Source organism: Phocoena sinus, chromosome 16, assembly GCF_008692025.1.
Source record: "Phocoena sinus isolate mPhoSin1 chromosome 16, mPhoSin1.pri, whole genome shotgun sequence".
In the NCBI taxonomy this organism is placed as follows: Eukaryota; Metazoa; Chordata; class Mammalia; order Artiodactyla; family Phocoenidae; genus Phocoena; species Phocoena sinus.
In genome coordinates this window covers 36160716-36178633 of record NC_045778.1, presented here as the reverse complement: position 1 = coordinate 36178633, position 17918 = coordinate 36160716, and the positions used below count along the sequence as shown (strand labels likewise).

Sequence of the window (17918 nt, the reverse complement as noted above, 5' to 3'; positions counted from 1 at the left end):
AAATCCCAGACACTGGATCATTTTATCTGTCAAAACTTTTAGTATTTCGTCTTTTTTTTTTTCCTTTCTCTCCTTCACATAACCACATTACTGTCATCACACCCAACAAGGTTAACGATAATTCCTTAATACCATCCAATATTCTCAGGGGTCACTTTTAACGGGTTCGGGACGGACAGAGGGAGAAAGAACTACGAAGGTAAGGACCGAGGGGATACAGGTGGCACAATAAAGAGCCGAGCTGACATCGCTCCAGGCCGCGACCGTGGATCGGTTGCCCAGCTCCCCGGGCCTCCCAGTTCCCGCTGTCATTAACTGCGCAGAGACAGCACCGGCCAGGACGGGTCGAGGGCCGCACGGAGCCGCGAGCTCCCAGCCTCCCGGCTCCCAGGCGGCGACCCCAGCAGGCCCGGCGCAGCTGTACAACCCATCGTCCCCAGACACCGGCGAGTCCCTGGAGGGGAAACGATTGACACAGCTGCCTGCACTGCGCCCCCGGCCCTCCCCCGTGGCACCTGCGTCTCCCGGCAGGGCCATCAGTTGGAACTTGCTCCGGAGCCCGGGCCGTCCGGGTCCGCCGCAACCTCTCCTCCCGCTGCCAGCTCCCGCGCCGAGCTCTCAGCGCCGCGACCTCGCGGACCCGGACTACAACTCCCGTCGGGCCCCGCGGTCGGCCCAATGGCGGGCGCCGGAGCATGCGGGGCGCGGCGCCTGCGCGGCGGTTTGAGTAAGCAGCCGCGCGATTGGCTGCGGGGTCGGGCGGCCGCGCGGGGCCTGTGGGAAGCGGAGTGACGGAGCGAGCCGCTGTTGGAGGAAGGAGGTGGGGGCCGGGAGCGCAAATGGCGTTGAGATGGTTCAGGGCCCTGTTCAAACTCTAGCGCTGACCATTCACCGACGGAAGCGGCGGCGCAGGAGGCGGTGGCGGCCCATCGGGGGCACGTAGCGGGCTCTGGTACCAGCTCCGGCGGCGGCGGCGGCGGTAGCCAGGGAGGCCTAGGCCCGGGCCCGGCCGGCGGCGCTCGAGGCGGGGAGGGAAGTTGCGGTGCCGCCGCTCCTCCCCCCCCTCCACCGGGTTTCCTATTTACCGAGAGCGGAGTCGCGGGTTCTGACGGTGGCGGAGCCCTTTGCCTCTCTTCGCTCACCAGCCGGCCCCGTTCTCCCGCGCGGGGCTCCGGCGCCCGCCCGTGGGCCGTTGGGAGCGGGAGAGGCGGAGGCGGCCCGAGGCTAAAGCACTCGCCAGGCGCCGAGGGTAAGTGAGGTCTCGGGTGGCTGCTTAGGCCCGGAGCTTGCCGAGGGTGGGGGAGGCAGGGGTCCGGGAGGGGGTGATGGAAGTCTCTGTATCTCACCCACCCGGCCTCTGAGGAAGTTGGGCAGGGGAACGATCTGAAGAACTCTTTTCCCTTTTATTCTGAGTTCTTTCTGGGCTACGGCTGATTTAGTTCCCTCCCCAGGCGCGGTCAAGTGTGTTGGTTTCAGGCCGGAATTTTTTGCCGTCTTTCCTCCGCCCCTGGCCGCCGCTGAGGCCTTCCAACTGCCCTGGGGATTCGGTGGCAGAGGCTTCCGGGGCGTCGGAAGCAACATCCCTTTCCTGGGAGGTGGGGGTGGGGAGGAGAAAAGTTGCGTGAGCTTCCAGCGGGAGGGGGGCCGCCTCTGCCCGCCACCTCCTAGCGCACCGCCGCCCCCAGGTGAGGATTTCTGGGTGATGAGGTTTGGCTTTTCCGGCTTTCATTCCGTCGTGGAAGCCCCTAAGCCCTTGGAGATCTGAAAGACGCTGGATTTGGTTGGGGGTTAAGTGTGAGGACCTTTTATCCCAGCGCACTTCCCAGAAAATTCGACCTGGCTTTGGGCTGGGGCAAAGGCCCACCGACAGAAAAGACTTACTTGTGAATCATTCTTTCCTTTTTGGTTAGGGTGATCTTTGGAGTTTGAAGCCTGAGCAAGATAGCCTGTGTTCTTGAAGTATACTGAAAATACAATGTCACATACGTCTACACACTTGTTTTTGAATTTCTGTGTACTTTACACTCGAGGCTTGGATAATGCCATCACAATAGTTTGTCTAGTGACTTTAAAAAAAAAAAGACGTGGAAAACTGTAAAGACAGTCAAAGGTAGGGGATATTGTATAATGAACTCCCATGTATTCATCTTTCAGATTCAACAGTTATTAACTCTAAACCAAATTTTTCTCATCTATGCACTTTCCATTCCACACCCCTTCAAGTTAGAGAATCACTGACATTATTGCATCAGTAATTCAGTATATATTTGTTAAAGACATGGGTTTTTTTAAAAAAAAATAAGCATGATTTTCTTGTAACTTAAAATAATTCACTCTTGAATATCAAATATTCATCTGCAGACTTTCAAGTTGTAACAGTTAATGCTTTATGGTTCTCGGACCACTTTTGCCATGAGTTTTTCTGGTATGGGCCTAAAGTAGCCCAAGTCTAGATTTTTGGTTTGGCCTTTAGTCAGCATTTTTAGGTAATTACCGTGTTAGTGTATCCAAAACATTCCAGCTTTGTGGGTGTATGTGTAAATATAGATCTGTAGATCAGGGCTTTACATCCGAGGAGGAATGAAAAGAAATGACTTATTTTGTGTTTCTTGTACCTGCCAAATGTACTTAGTTTTTTTTAGCTATTCTTAACAAGAAAGACAAGATTTTTTAGTGTAAATCTACAGTAGAAGGGGAAATAGATTTCCCAAAGGAGAAAGTTTTGTGAGATGTTAAAAGATTTTCAAACAATTACAAATTATTTTCTCTTAAAGCAGATGTGTATGATGACTAAATTAAGTATTATTTTGTCCAATTAGAATTGGCTTCTAACCAAAATATTAGAGGGGAAATTGCTTTACTAAATATATATATATGCACACACACACACACATACATATATCAAACTGAGTTTATAGGGATTCCCTATATATTGGGAGAATTTAAGTTGATAAAGGGAAACATAAACTACAGATTAAAACATTGAAAAGTATAGGTCAAAATATCATTCTGATTGTTGTATTGTGTAAGAAATGGATAAGGATTGATAGTGTTTAAGAAGGACTTTAACCTGTTTTAAAAATGTTTGACTCTTGATTTACTGTCCTGAAATTTTTGTCCTAGTACTTAGTATGTAGATAAATCAGATGAATCAATTTATCCTATCTTCAAGCAAAGAAGAAATTAAAGTTACATGTTTCTATTGCTGCTTTTAATAATCCATGGACCAGTCATTGTAATATGCTGGAGTTCACTAGCTCCAGCAAATGAGCACAGCACTATGGAGACAAGGAAGGTAGAAGAAATATGGTTTCTTGCACTAAGGGAGATGACCAAGTAAGGAATATTTTTCAAGTCATAATTCATATTACATTAGGCCAAAAATCAGGTTTTTAAGGATGGGTTAAAAGCTGCAGGTTCTAATATGTGGGAAAATAGCACCATTTTTCTGACTTTTTCCCCCTTATATGAGTAAGTGCTCTGAAATTTCAAGGAACTATATTTAGTCAATTATTTGACATCTCTAAAATCCTGAAAAAAATTAACATTTTGTGCTTAAGATTTTATATTAAGGGTAATTAGCCTATTCAGATTATTTTTTATGGTAAAAGTGATATGAGAATAATAAGTAGATGAATTTGAAACTTTTAAAGAAATCAGCGTTCCAGTATAAGTTGGTTTTGTGAATGCTGGCTTATAAGTTGGTTAGTTGTTAGGCTTTCTTATTCTGAAAGTAGCAAATGAATATGTACTTGTAAAAAAGATTAACAGAAGTGTGTAGAGTAAAAAATGAGCCCCTCTCTGTATACTCCCTCCCCTTATTTAACCGTTTTTAAAGATTTGTACCTTGAATGTGGAAAAGCCATATGGGGAGAAAAGCCATATTTACTTGTTAAATATTTGGTGATTATATATTTTCTTACTTTTTTTTTTCACAGAGAATATGAAACAGGTGTCAAAATGACATCCAGATTTGGGAAAACATACAGTAGGAAAGGAGGAAATGGCAGTTCAAAGTTTGATGAAGTCTTTTCCAATAAACGGACCACCCTTAGCACAAAGTGGGGAGAGACCACATTTATGGCTAAATTAGGACAGAAGAGGCCCAATTTCAAACCGGATATCCAAGAAATTCCGAAGAAACCCAAGATGGAAGAAGACGACACTGGAGATCCTTTTGGATTTGACAGTGATGATGAGTCTCTACCAGTTTCTTCAAAGAATTTAGCCCAGGGTAAAGGTTCCTCTTATTCAGAATCTAGTGAAGCTGCTCAGCTGGAAGACGTCACTTCTGTACTTGAAACTAATAGCAAAATTAGTCATGTGATGGGTGAAGACATTGTTGTATCTGATAAATGCTTACGTTTGGAGGATACTTTGCTTGGGAAAGAAAAGAGCACAAACCGTGTCTTAGACGATGATGCAAGCAGAAGTAGCTGTGCTAAATTAATTACTTCAGGTAAGTTTTGATTTTCTTTATTCTGAGCCAGGAGAGCTTTGTGTAAGCTATTTAGTTAAATGATTTTGATTTAGATTCTGAAATATTACATCTCTTGGGGTTTTTTTCTGCATTAATAATTAATGGGGACCAAAGATAATTTTGTAGAAGAGATTTAAGAAATTAAAGAAACCAATTAGGAGTTGAAATTTTACTTAAGCAACTTGGAAATTAATGTTTCCAGACTGTACCCACAGTACATTTTGGGAGTGATCTTTCATTAATCCTTAACTCCAATTGAAGTAAGAAACATCTTTTTGTTGTGTTGGGATTGCACAGTATCTCATTTCTATTACTGTGGAGGATTTGGATGGTTACTGATAATGAAACTGAGATGAGCGTTTACAATGAGGATTAAGTTTAGGAGTGTTAGACTTTCTTCCAAAACTAGGAAGATTAAGGAAGTATGGAGTGGAAACAAAGAATTGAGCAAATTGAAATTAGTTTGGAGTCTGGTGCCAGTAGCAACTTGTATTAATAGATTTTCATCCACAAAACCAGTTGTATTTTTAAAATGTTAATTTGTAAACCTGGCATCTAGTGTTTGTTCTTAAAACAATGTATTCCATCAGTTGTACCCCTAACTCGTTTTTTTTTTTTTTTTTTTGCGGTACTTGGGCCTCTCACTGTTGTGGCCTCTCCCGGCACGAACCCGTGTCCCCTGCATCGGCAGGTGGACTCTCAACCACTGCGCCACCAGGGAAGCCCCTAACTCGTTTATGTAAAGGATTTAAGACTTACAATAATAAATGATAAAAAGTGCAATTAACTAAAAGACTGAAGAGCTTAGATTGGAGATGGCAAGGGAGACAGCCTGCGGGCCTTATCAGCAATAGGATAAGGATCGCACTGTGGTCTAAAACAAACCTTAGTTCTTGACTTCCTGGCAAAATTTAGTGATAATAAAAGGTTACATAGGGACTTCCCTGGCAGTCCAGTGGTTAAGACTCGGCGCTTGCATTGCAAGGGGCTCGGGTTCGATCACTGGTGAGGGAACTAAGATCCCGCATGCTGCGCGGCCTTAAAAAAAAAAAGTTACAGAGAGCTCATATTTTAAAAGGAGGTAAAGACAAAAGTTTCCTATATCGGAATTCTGTAGAGGAATTTGTCCTTTGGGGGCTTACTATAAGGCACCTCAAATACTTTGCCTTGCATAGTTTTACAAAAAATCCTGAACATTTTTCACTCTTTTTCTCACCCTTGGATGAGAGGATGAGCCAGCTGTTACTGTCATTCCCTTGGTCCTCCTGGTTAATTCTGATTTGGCTCTTCTTATCCTTTTCCTACATTTCTCCTGAAGCATTGTTCATAAATTAAGGTTAGGTTAAATTTTCATTAGAAAACAGAGCATAAAAGCTGTTTTCCAGATAAACTCCTAAAAGTGTGTTCTAATCATAGAACCATTGAGCCAAAATGAACTTTAATTCAGCTTTCCTTGTTTTATAGATGAGACTCAAAAAGGTTAAGTAACAGTCCAAGTTTGGGTCGTGGCAGAATTGGAATGAGATTCATTTATTGATTTTTTTCAAAACGCACACCTACTCTGTGTCCTCCACTGTGCCAGGCTCTGGGAATGCTGTTCCAGTCAGTTATCCAGTGTTCTAGTCCTCAGTATGGGACAGATAGGCTGGAGGAGGGAAGATGAGGCTGGGGAAGTGGTGAAACTGGTCAAGGTGTGCAGACACAAGCTTCCCCAAGTGCTGTCTTTGGAGGAGAGGGGGGCATCACTGGCAGGCAGAGGGTATCATCAATAGGATAAATGTTTAGGTACAGGGGGAACAGTAACTTGGAAGTGAAATATTCATAGGCAGCAATTGCTTATATAGTTTTGCTCATGTTACATCTATATATATCCAGAGTGCCATTTGAAGTTGTTCACTGGGAACTGGAAACATAATTTTCTGTAGAAATGAGGTATTAGCTTCCCAGTATAATGTAGCTAAATTGTAGTTCTGGTGCTGATACTGTGGACTGACTGGAAATCCAAACTCCATTATAATGGGTTTGTGAGGGGAAAATATATACTAAAATAGAGAAAATAGATGTTCAAGAACATCTTGTTCCTCTTCCTTCTTTCTTCGCAAGGCACCCTTAGTAGAAAGGGAATGGTGTAGCACTATAAATATTTCTTACTTTCTCCTCTCCCTCGCCCATCCAGAGCTGCAGCAACCCTGGTAGCTTGCTGTAGGATAAGAAGGGAACTTTGAAGGAGTGCATTTAATTCTCATGGTCTTATCCTATCCCTAAGATGTAAAAGTTATTGTTTTTATAAACCCTGTATAAGTTCATGTTTATAAGTTGGTTATAGTTCCGAGAATACTTCTATACATTATGAGCTTCCTTTTTTGCCCGTCTTCTCTAAAATTTGGGCATTTCTCTGTGCCTAGACTCTTCTTGCATTATGTCTGTCAGATTGTCATTGCCTTTGCTATAATTCAGAAAACCTGATTTTAGTTGAAGTTTAGAAATTCAAACCTAAGGTTTTGATAAAAGGAGTCTCTGTAAATCTAGAGTGGTTCCTAAACCTTTTTTGAATTAGAGATCTTTTGAGAATGATAAAATTTTGGACTTCAGATAAAAGTGCTGTACACCTATTTTGGTCTCAGAAATTCTTTGCAGGTCATGTACAGGAAATTTTATGATTATTCTGTTCAAAGTGCACAAGTCAGTTTCTTTGGTATCCTTCCAGTGGAATGTTCCTGCTCATTCATACCATTTTTGCTGCAGAATTATATCACATCAGTGAAAAGGACTTATCCAAGCTCAGACTTATTATGTCATATCTCCTGGCATTAAGTTTTAAAGTAGATCTCTTTATGGGGTAGTATGTGGTTAATTTTTAGGTACTATTAAAATTCTTTGTTTTAAATACTTCATACCAGATAGTGCTTTTTAAGATTATGGCTTATTTGACGAGGAAACCCAGAATGAGGTCATGATAAAATACGATGGTTGCTATTTTCCAAATAGGTGCTTGGTGGGTAAGGGAACCAGAAGCAAGATTACAAACTGAATGAGAACTGCAGGGAAGGACTGAGTTGCTAAAACATCCTAACCTTGATTTAAGAAAAAAAACTTTTTAGTGTGGAACTTTCAGACACACAAAAATAGAATGTTAAAAAGAACGTCATGTACCTGTTTTCTAGCTTCAACAGTTGTCAGTATATGGCAAATCTTGTTCCATCTATTGTAGACACTACTCTCTCTGCCTCCTGGATTTTTAAAAAAAATTTATTTTATTTTATTTATTTATTTTTGGCTACGTTGTGTCTTTGTTGCTGAGCACAGGCTTTCTCTAGTTGGGTGAGCGGGGGCTACTCTTCATTGCAGTGCGCGGGCTTCTCGTTGCGGTGGCTTTTCCTGTGGAGCACGGGCTCTAAGGTGCGAGGGCTCAGTAGTTGTGGCGCACGGCTTATTTGCTCCGCGGCATGTGGGATCTTCCCAGACCAGGGCTCAAACCTGTGTACCCTGCATTGGCAGGCGGATTCTTAGCCACTGTGCCATTAGGGAAGTCCCTCTCCTGGATTATTTTAAAGCAGCTTCAGGATTTGTTATTTTATCTGTAGATACTTTAGTTGCAGTTATCATTAAAGCCAGTGAATCCTCAAACAAGTGCGACACTTAAAAATGACTTTTAGCAGGGCCTAAAACTTTGACCTTTTGAGAGATCTTGGAGTATTCTTACAAAGTTTGGAATCCAGGGCTATGTGCATTAGGGGTAAAAGAAAGCTTCTCTTGCCTTTTATATGCAGCTACTTCTATTTTCCATCTTTGTGCTTTCTGCTACAGGTTTTTAATCTGGGCTCCAGAATAAAGTGTGTAAAGACTTGTATTTCTATTTGGCACACTTTCCTTGCTAGCCAGCTGGGATTCAGTCTACATTTCCTGCCAAATATTGAGATAACTATGGCATAGGCTCTTAATTTGCATGACTGTCTTTGTAGCCAATAAAATTTTTTCCATTTGCTTAAAGCTGTACTGAGTATTTGTATAAGTTAGAGGACTGTTACTGTCAGGAAATTAGCAACTTTGATTTAGAACTGAAGATGGTTTTTAGAAAGGGAAATGAATTGTTCTCGTCCTGAAAGCTTAAAGTAGGCCAGGAACTTGTGACCTGAGAGGAGATTGTCATCTACTCATTGAATAAAGTACAGGTGATTAATAAGGATTACTAAAGAATTCTGCAAGTACAGCATCAGCAAGAGTTACCTGCCTTCATTTAGATATTGAATGTATTTGTCATATAGAATATACCTGTTGTACCTGAAATCAGCTTCTTTTAAGAGAAGAGGATAAGGGACTTCCCTGGTGGTCCAGTGGTTAAGACTCTGCGCTTCCACTGCAGGGGGCAAGGGTTCGATCCCTGGTTGGGAAACTAAGCTCCTGCAAGTTGCAAAGCTGGCCAAAAAAAAAAAAGGGGAGAAGAGGAGAAGATGCCTGTTGTTACTTTGTTCTAAGCCCTTTATGTATCAGTTGCTCTTTAATCACAACTATTTAAGGTAGGTGTTATTCCCATTTTAGAGGGGGTAAAGCATAGTTTAGAGAAGCTGAATAACTTGAACTATTAAGTGGAAGATCTGAGAAACATCCAAAGTGTTCTTTTCGTACAGTGCTGCTGTATTCTGATGTGAGTGAACTTAATTTTATCATATTTAAAGCTTTATATTTAACAGACTGTCACTATACAGTGAGTTTTCTCTTGATGTTGGAAATAACTTTGACAACAAATTATGGATTATCTTTTGCCTCTGTTTAAGTAATTTTCTTTTTAATAAGAATAGAGGCCAAACTACCTATAATACTTGCTGAAGAAAGCTGACCTTATTTTTATAGTTAATAGGTATCTTCTGTTTGTTAATTTTTTGTTCTGTATGGAAATTTAACAATATGCAAATTCTGAGAGACACTGTAATTTCAAGTAAATACATTTTGTTTTAAAGTAGAGCTTTAGTTTCTTGTAAAGGAGTTTCTTTGTGAAAGGAGGTTCATTCTTAGGGTTTGAGCAGTAACACAAGTACAGGTAATTACTAATAAGCTTCTTCTCAGATCCAGGTTGAATACCAGCCATGAGCTGGTACAAGAAAACCGTAAGCATAGTCTCTGTCCTCTAGGGATGGAACTGTTGACCTCTGCTGGCTATGATAAATAAGTATTTCTAAAACAATGGCAACACATTTTTGTAATGTTTGTTGTTTTTCAGAGCATTTTCAACATGTATTCCATATTCTTAGAATTAGAACAAGATGATGCACTGTATATTTTTATGGTTCAGCCCCTGACTCTCTAGGAAAGAGTCCTCAACTTCTCCAGACCTCTGGTGGTAGAGGAGGATGAATTTTTCATAAGTAGTTGTGGGGATGCCTTCCTTCCAACCATCCAGCTATAATTTCAGTGTCTTCTGTATGCCGGGTGTTGGGTGTATGTCCATGAACAAGATCTTGCTTTTTCACATTCTAGTGGGCAAGATGGATTGAATAAAGAATAAGACAGATTGAATAAAGACAAACATTTTCTGCAGAAAATGACAGAAAAATATAGGATGCTGTGAAATATAGGCTAATTTACCTGGTCTGAGTGAGGCCTGGGGGCAAGACTGACATTTGACTTGAGACCTGCTGGTGCACTGGGAAAGGATAAAAGTGAACCTGCTTGGTGATGTGGGCTATAAGGAAGGAGACATCAAGAATGAATCCCAGGTATCTGATGTGAGCAACTGAGTATGTTGTAGTATCATTCATTGAGATAAGGGGACATTTATGAGGGGAAGTTCGTGAGTTCAGTTTTGGATACATTGAGTTTAAGATATTTGTGAGATATGTTCGAGAGGCAGCAGGATCTGCTGGTATGGAACTTAGATAAGAAGTCTTGGTTAGCGATGATAAATTTGTGAATCAGCATATAAATGTTATTTGAAAGTACAGGATTAGAAGTCATTATAGAGAATGTAAGGAGAAGTACTGAACTGTGAAGAACTTGCAATACTTAATGGATGGAGAGAAGAGGAAGAAAAACTAGATAAGGAAATTGAGTAGGAGAAGCTAGAGTACCTGAAGGAAAATCATGTGAGTGATATTTTATAGAATCCAACAGAAAAGTGTTTCATGAAGGATCTACGGAATTGGAATTCCTGCTGTAAAATCAATGAAAATGAGGACTGCAGAGCAGGCATTGGATTTTACAGCTTGGATAGAAGTGGTCTGAGCAGTGAGTACACAGCTAGGAAATGGGGTTGGCAAGTGTACACAACTTGTTAAAGATGTTTGAAGGAGAGAAGAAAAGGGGCAGCTAGAGATAAATGAGGGGTTCTAGAAAGTTTGATTACACAAGGGAGCCTTGAAGTGTAGGATCCAAAACCCAGGGGGAGAGTGGTCTTAGGAGAAGGGATGCTGCATTTCTTGGCTAGGAGGAAAGGTGGGTGAAAATGTGAGTTTAATGGGAAAATGGAAGATGAGGTGGTTTATGAACAAAAGCTTCTTTTTTTTTCTTTCTTTCCATAAAGTGGCAAAAGAAGTCATCTCTGAAAGGGAGATAGAAAAAAGGATGGGTATGTGGTGGCTGGAGGGGAGGAGCAAAGGGTTCAAATAGATGTTGCAGAAAGTGGAAAAGGAGGGAACTGTCTAGGGAGAAAGTAGAATTTCTGGACATTATTGATGCCTTAGTTGAAGTTTGTATCACTGAAAACTCATGGTTGCTGATCTCCCCATTGAGTATGTGTGTTTCCCCCTCTTCTTTAGTAGGCCCTATTAGCCAGAACCTGCACAAAATACAGAATATTGGATAGAATAATGAGAATTACCCTGGACTGGCATTTTGTCTGAGTAGATATGGAATGAACAGATAGAGAAGAAAGAATTTAGGTTATCAACCAGAGAGTGACTGAAATGATGGACTGTGCAGTTTAAAGTTTACTAACTGGACAGGGTAGGTGGGTAGGAGAAAGGAGAGAAGAGAGGTCAGTATACTGAGAGTCTTATTAAATAAAAGCCAAGAATAGGATTACTGGAACAAGCAAGTTGGATAGTTGGTAGTGATTAAAATATGGGTTATCTGATTTTTTAATATTTGAAAGTTGAAGCATTTTAGGACATGACCAGTTCCTGGATGAAACTGTGAACTGGTGGCTCAGATGGAATGTAGATGACTGTTGATGGGAGAAGATTAAGGAACTGGGAGGTTAGGGGTTTGGAATTTGGTGGAATTCAGGATGATAGCGAAAGAGGCATGGAGGGGTAGATTATAAATCTTTGTGTAAAATCCTTTAATGAAGAATAAGGTTGTTAGATGACAGATATGAGGAATATTAGAGGGTAACTAGGTGGCACAAGCTTCAAAGGAATGGGCTTTTATAAGAGTGGGGAGTAGTAATAGTTTTATAAAGGGCAAGCCATCCTTCTCTGAGATACTAGAGGGCACTGCAGGAGAAGTAGCATCCTTAGGTTTCAGTTAGGACAAGGAGGTGATAGAGGGCATGACCTCCAGGTGTGTGTGAGTTTGCTTGTCACTGAGGCCTGAGTACTCTGGACTTAAAAGGTACGGGGAGGTGGGGGTAGTGGGTTGTTGGATTAGGAGATGGGAAAGAAGTGCAGGTACATTTTGAGTGTTAGAGTACAGGAGGAGGTAGATGACAAGATGTATTTGCCTTCTCATATATTTTTAAAGTTTTCATCTTGATTTATCAGTCAAGGTCGCACTTGGAAACATGGCATGCCCCAGTTAGACTCAAACCAGGAGGGTTTTAGGCTATTTACAAAGGTGTGGGAGGAATGTTAGGGAAAGCCTAGCCTGGGTTAGCTGCAGTGAAGCTATTATCACCCAGTTTCACAGGGGCAAGGGATTAATTGAGCCATTTAGAGGCCACCTTAAGAAGAGCAGTATCCTTCTTTTGAAGGGGCCTCATAAGGAGGGTGCTTGAGGATAAAGTATTTGAACCTAACTCTGCTCCTTCCCTCCTCTGTCCTGAGGCTCCTCATAGATGGAACCCGAGGGAAGCCTGAGGGTAAGGAAACTTTGTTACAGGTCAGCCTCCAGGGGCTGAGATCAGGGTGGAGAGTAGATCTGGAAGGGCAAGTAGAAGATAACTGGTGCAATATCTAAAAAAAAAAAAAAAAAAGTGGAAATGTACACAATTAGGTAATCATTATCAAGATAGAGACTACTTCCCTCTTGTCAAAAGCTCTTTCATGCTCCTTTGTGGTGGGTCCCTTCTCCCACCACCAACCCTGGGATCTACTGATCTGTTTTCTGTCCCTGCAGCCTTGTTTTTTCCAAAATTTCATATACCTGAGGTCATAGAGTATGTAACAGTTTCAGTCTGGCTTTTTTCATTTAGCATAATGCTTTTAAGAGTATTCCACGTTGTTGTATGTATCAGGTTTTTTTTAACATCTTTATTGGTGTATAATTGCTTTACAGTGGTGTGTTAGTTTCTGCTTTATAACAAAGTGAATCAGTTATACATATACGTATGTCCCCAGATCTCTTCCCTGTTGCATCTCCCTCCCTCCCACCCTCCCTATCCCACCCCTCTAGGTGGTCACAAAGCACCGAGCTGATCTCCCTGTGCTATGCGGCTGCTTCCCACTAGCTATCTGTTTTGCATTTGGTAGTGTATATATGTCCATGCCAAAAATATGGAATGCTTCACGAATTTGCGTGTCATCCTTGCGCAGGGGCCATGCTAATCTTCTGTGTATCGTTCCAGTTTTACTATATGTGCTGCCGAAGCGAGCACTGTATCAGTATTTTTATTGTTGACTAGTATTCCATTGTACGTACCACAATCCATTCACTAGTTGAAGGACATTTGGGTTTTCAGTTTTTGGCGATTATGAATGAAGTTGCTTACAATTCCATTTAGGTTTTTGTGTAGAGATATGTCCACATTCCTCTTGGGGCAAGTACCTAGGTGTGGATTGCTGGTCACGAAAATACTGAAATGATTGCAAAGGATATACATTTTCTGTAAAATAATAAATAATATAATTTCCTGTAAATATTGGCATTTTAAAATAAAACTGACATGCAATAGGTATCATAGTGATTTCTTTAACTTTTTTATTGTAAAATAAAACACAGATACAGAAAATCACACAATATAATAAAATATCTAGAAATACATGTTTTGCTTAGTGAATTATTATAAGAGCAACACTGTTGTAACCACCACCCACATCAAGGAACAGAAGAGTGCCAGCCACTCCAGAGCTCTTCCTTGTGTCCCCTCCTTCACCTCAAAGTAATTGCTATCCTGTCTTTTATTGTAATCACCTTCTTGCTTACAAATACATAAGTATTTGCTGTTCACTTTCATACATTAAAAAAAAAAAACAAGTTTTTCTTTAACAGCCAGAAGATTTACAGCACCCTGTATCCTTTTTGAAATTGTATTTCTATCTCACTTGCCCTTTAGAATTTGATCCTAATGAATATGTCTATTTTTGGGCTGCTTTGGGTGTTTGTTGCTGCACGCGGGCTTTCTCTAGTTGCGGCGAGCGGGGGCTACTCTTCGTTGCAGTGCACAGGCTTCTCATTGCGGTGGCTTCTCTTGTTGTGGCTCGTGGGCCCTAGGGTGCACGGACTTCAGTAGTTGTGGCGTGTGGGCTCAGTAGTTGTGGCTTGTGGGCTCTAGAGTGCAGGCTCAGTAGTTGTGGCGCACGGGCTTAGTTGCTCTGTGGCATGTGGGATCTTCCCGGACCAGGGCTCGAATCCGTGTCCCCTGCGTCGGCAGGCGGACTCTCAACCACTGCGCCACCAGGGAAGCCCCCTGAATATGTCTTTTTTTTTCCCCCGGTACGCGGGCCTCTCACTGTTGTGGCCTCTCCCGTTGCGGAGCACAGGCTCCGGACGCGCAGGCTCAGCGGCCATGGCTCACGGGCCCAGCCGCTACACGGCATGTGGGATCTTCCCGGACTGGGGCACGAGCCCGTGTCCCCTGCATCGGCATGCGGACTCTCAACCACTGTACCACCAGGGAAGCCCCTGAATATGTCTTTTAACGGTCATCTTTTCATAATTCTTTGTACAAAAATATGTTTATAAATTTAAATGTAAACTTTTAAGAATTTTCTGTGATTCTGATGCTTTAAGTATTTAAAAATTCTTCTAGATTAAGTTATGACCACAATTATTAGTGTATAATTGATCAAATGTGATTGCTGTGAGTCTTAAAGGCAAAGTTTATTGGAAATACACCTCTTAATGATATGCGTGGCCCCTTTTTTCAATTAGCTCATGTATATGTGGATGAATATTATTGCTAGAATTACGAAGTCTTTGGCATCAATCTATTCCTATTTTTTACAACATGTAAATGTTGAGATACCATATTGACAAAGGTAAGAATGGAGAGAGTTTTGCTATGGTAGTTTCTATTTGGAAAGCAATAATTGGAACCACCTGACATGCAAAGGATTTGTTACCAAGACATTAGAGTTACTCAGTTATTAGGCACAGAAGCTAATAATGTATCACATTATTTCTTTATAGGTCATGCCAGAGTAGGAGCAGTGTATCATAGATTAGGGGTAGGTGAGGGATATGCCATTATTTGTAACGTGGGAGAAGAATGATTAATCCCAGGTTGGGTTGGTAGATCAGTTTTTGGACCAGAGTACATGAGGAAGATGGGGATTTAGAAACCAATGTCCCTAAAACTTAATTGTGCCTGTATATGTTTTGGAAGGTCTTTGTGTAACTCCAGGGGTCTGTGTATCTAGTTTGAAGAGTTAATTGTCAGGGTGGCCTACAGTTTGAGGATTGGCTTGGGTATGTGGGTGTGGTTCCCTGTTCTTCTGCAAGGGTGGGCAGAGTTAGGCAGCTTGAGCGGGAGGCCACAGGAGCAGACAAGCTTCTTGGTGTGTGGGTGGGCAATGGCAGTGGGCAGTAAGGCTCTCCATGGGCTGTTGTTGATGGGGACTGAGGGGAAGTTGAGTTGACTTGGACTGCTCTGTGTAGTGGGCCCAGCTGAATGCTGCTTTTGAAGTTTTTTTGACCATGCTGTGCATCATGCAGGATGTTAAGTTCCCTGACTAGGGATCGAACTCGTGCCTCCTGTAGTGGAAGTGCAGATTCTTAACCACTGGACCACCAGGGAAGTCCCTGAAGTTGTTTTATATTTACTGTTTTATCTTTAAAATTACATGTGGGCTGTGTTTGATAGGTATGATTTATAAAATATAAAAACATTTTAAATTACCACTTGAAATGCTTAACTTTTTAAGTACTTTTTACCTTCCACATCTTTGAGTAAAACTGATCCACTGAGGATGATGTGCCATGTTTTTCCTGTGAGTTTTTAAGTGCCCTTGATAGATAGCCACATACCTTCATTGACAGTGAAAAATCAGTTCTCTTTCACAGAAGCAAGTGCTGTTAACAATTTCTTACATAGACTTTCATAATCTTTAATATGCACAGCATATAAATCTGTGTATCCTTAAAAACAAACACATAAATGGGAGCATGATGTATATCTGTGTATACTGTGTGTGTATAGTGTATTGTGCCTTAAAAAACACGGAAAGGGCTTCCCTGGTGGCGCAGTGGTTGAGAGTCCGCCTGCCGATGCAGGGGACACGGGTTCATGCCTCCGTCTGGGAAGATCCCACATGCTGCGGAGCGGCTGGGCCCATGAGCCATGGCCGCTGAGCCTGCGCATCCGGAGCCTGTGCTCTGCAATGGGAGAGGCCCGCGTAAAGCAAAAAAAAAAAAAAAAAAACCACAGAAAAGTCTTTAAGATGTACACATCAGTATTTATAAATCTACCTTGTTCTTTTTTAGCAGCTTCATGGTTTTCCATTATATGGATGTACCATACTTTAGTCTCTTAGGTGTAGTTTGGCTGTTTATAGTCATTTGCTATTACAAATAAATGCTACTTGGGACATCATTCTATTTATGTTTTTGAGAGTCATGGTCATTGTCAGTATAGTGGCAGAAGATGTTTCTAGAAGTTGAAACATCTAGAATTGAAAGAGCATATACATTTAAATATTCAACTGATATTGCCAAATTTCCCACTTAACAGTGTGGCTTTTTTTTTCTAGCAGATCATTCTGTCTAACTTTGGACTTTGTCTAGCTGAAAGTAGGAAAAAAATGTTGAATTTTGGGGTTTTTTTCTGCTTTAGAATATATACATCTTTATGTTTTAAAAATTAAAAAAATCTATCTGCACATGGTACAAAATGATAGTGGTTAAAAGCTTCCCAGCCCCTTTCTCCAGTTGTCCCAGCTCTTGGAGTGATCGACCATTCATAATTTTGTTACCCTTTCTGACATATGCTGTGCACCTACAAGCAATACAAACAGTTGCATATATGTGTGTGTATTTAGATCTACAAAATGATAACGTGCTGTTTTGTACCTTGCTTTTTCACTTAATATATCTTGGGAATAAGTCTATGTCAGTATATGAAAGTTTTCTTTCTGGCCTCCCTCCCTTTTTTATTTAAAAATATTGCTGCATGGTGTGTCAATTTCCCTATGTTTTGTAATTTCTTAACCAGTTCCTTGTAGTTGTCAGACCTTTGGGTTGCTTCCAGTGTTTTTGTTTTCGTTAAAAAGTTGCTTTATTTTTCAGACAATAAACACCACTTAACTATGTGGCTGTCAACTGTCTACTAACTGAACTCTACCGTCCCTCATCTGCAGAATGGGATACAGCTTCACATTTCCTTATCTGAAACCTTTGGGGCCAGATTTGTCTTGAAATTAGGATTATTTTGGAATTTAGAAAGTGTATGTATTTTACATTAACACCCGTCAGGGGCTAGGCAGCAGTCTAATCAAGACAGCTGTTTCTTCAGGAAAAAATACTATCAGTAGCCTCACTTAGGTGAGGTCAGGTTTTGCTTCAAAATGCATTATGAGAAAACTTTGTTTTCAGAGCTTTTTAGATGTTAGAATTGTGGATAAAGGCTTGTGAACTTGTAATAGTACCTACATCAGATGGTTGCTAAGAGATCAAATGAATTAATAGATGGAAAGTATTTAGAGCAGTACTGGGCACATACTGAGGCCTTAGTAAGTATATAGTTCAATTGTTTTACTTTTTCCAGCTTTATTGAAGTATAATTATTATATAACATTGTATACTCTGATTTTTAATTGTGAATGTAATTGAGTGTCTTTTCATAAGTTACTAATTCATTCTGTTTCTTTTTCTATTGATTGCTTTTATGTGTCTCTACCTGCTTTTTCTGCTGGGACGTTCATTGGACTTATTGATGTGTAAGAATTCTTAGTATATATATATTTTTCATAGAAATCTTTTAAATTAATTAGTTTATTTCTGTCTGCACTGGGTCATCATTGCTGCGCCTGGGCTTTCTCTAGTTGCGGCGAGAGGGGGCTACTCTTCATTGCGGTGCGTGGGCTTCTCATTGCGGTGACTTCTCTTGTTGCAGAGCACAGGCTCTAGG

The 17918-nt window shown here is 41.2% G+C and overlaps 1 protein-coding gene and 1 non-coding gene across 5 annotated transcripts in view; one reads left to right on the top strand and one right to left on the bottom strand.

Annotated features, from left to right (window-relative positions):
* The first annotated feature begins 761 nt into the window (after positions 1-761).
* The window catches only part of WAPL (WAPL cohesin release factor), a 77624-nt gene continuing 60467 nt past the window's right edge, over positions 762-17918 (top strand). Inside the window, exons 1-2 of one of the 4 annotated variants that reach the window (XM_032607995.1) lie at positions 762-1249; positions 3939-4459. In XM_032607995.1, the coding sequence (XP_032463886.1) occupies positions 3961-4459 (499 nt within the window). In that variant the 5' untranslated portion in view covers positions 762-1249; positions 3939-3960. Of the gene's footprint in view, positions 1250-1958; positions 2111-3938; positions 4460-17918 lie in introns of those variants that run through there. The other 3 variants (XM_032607992.1, XM_032607991.1, XM_032607994.1) reach the window with 3 other exon arrangements.
* LOC116742079 lies at positions 13123-13229 on the bottom strand. Its single transcript, XR_004346351.1, has one exon. It is a non-coding gene; the product is annotated as a U6 spliceosomal RNA (small nuclear RNA).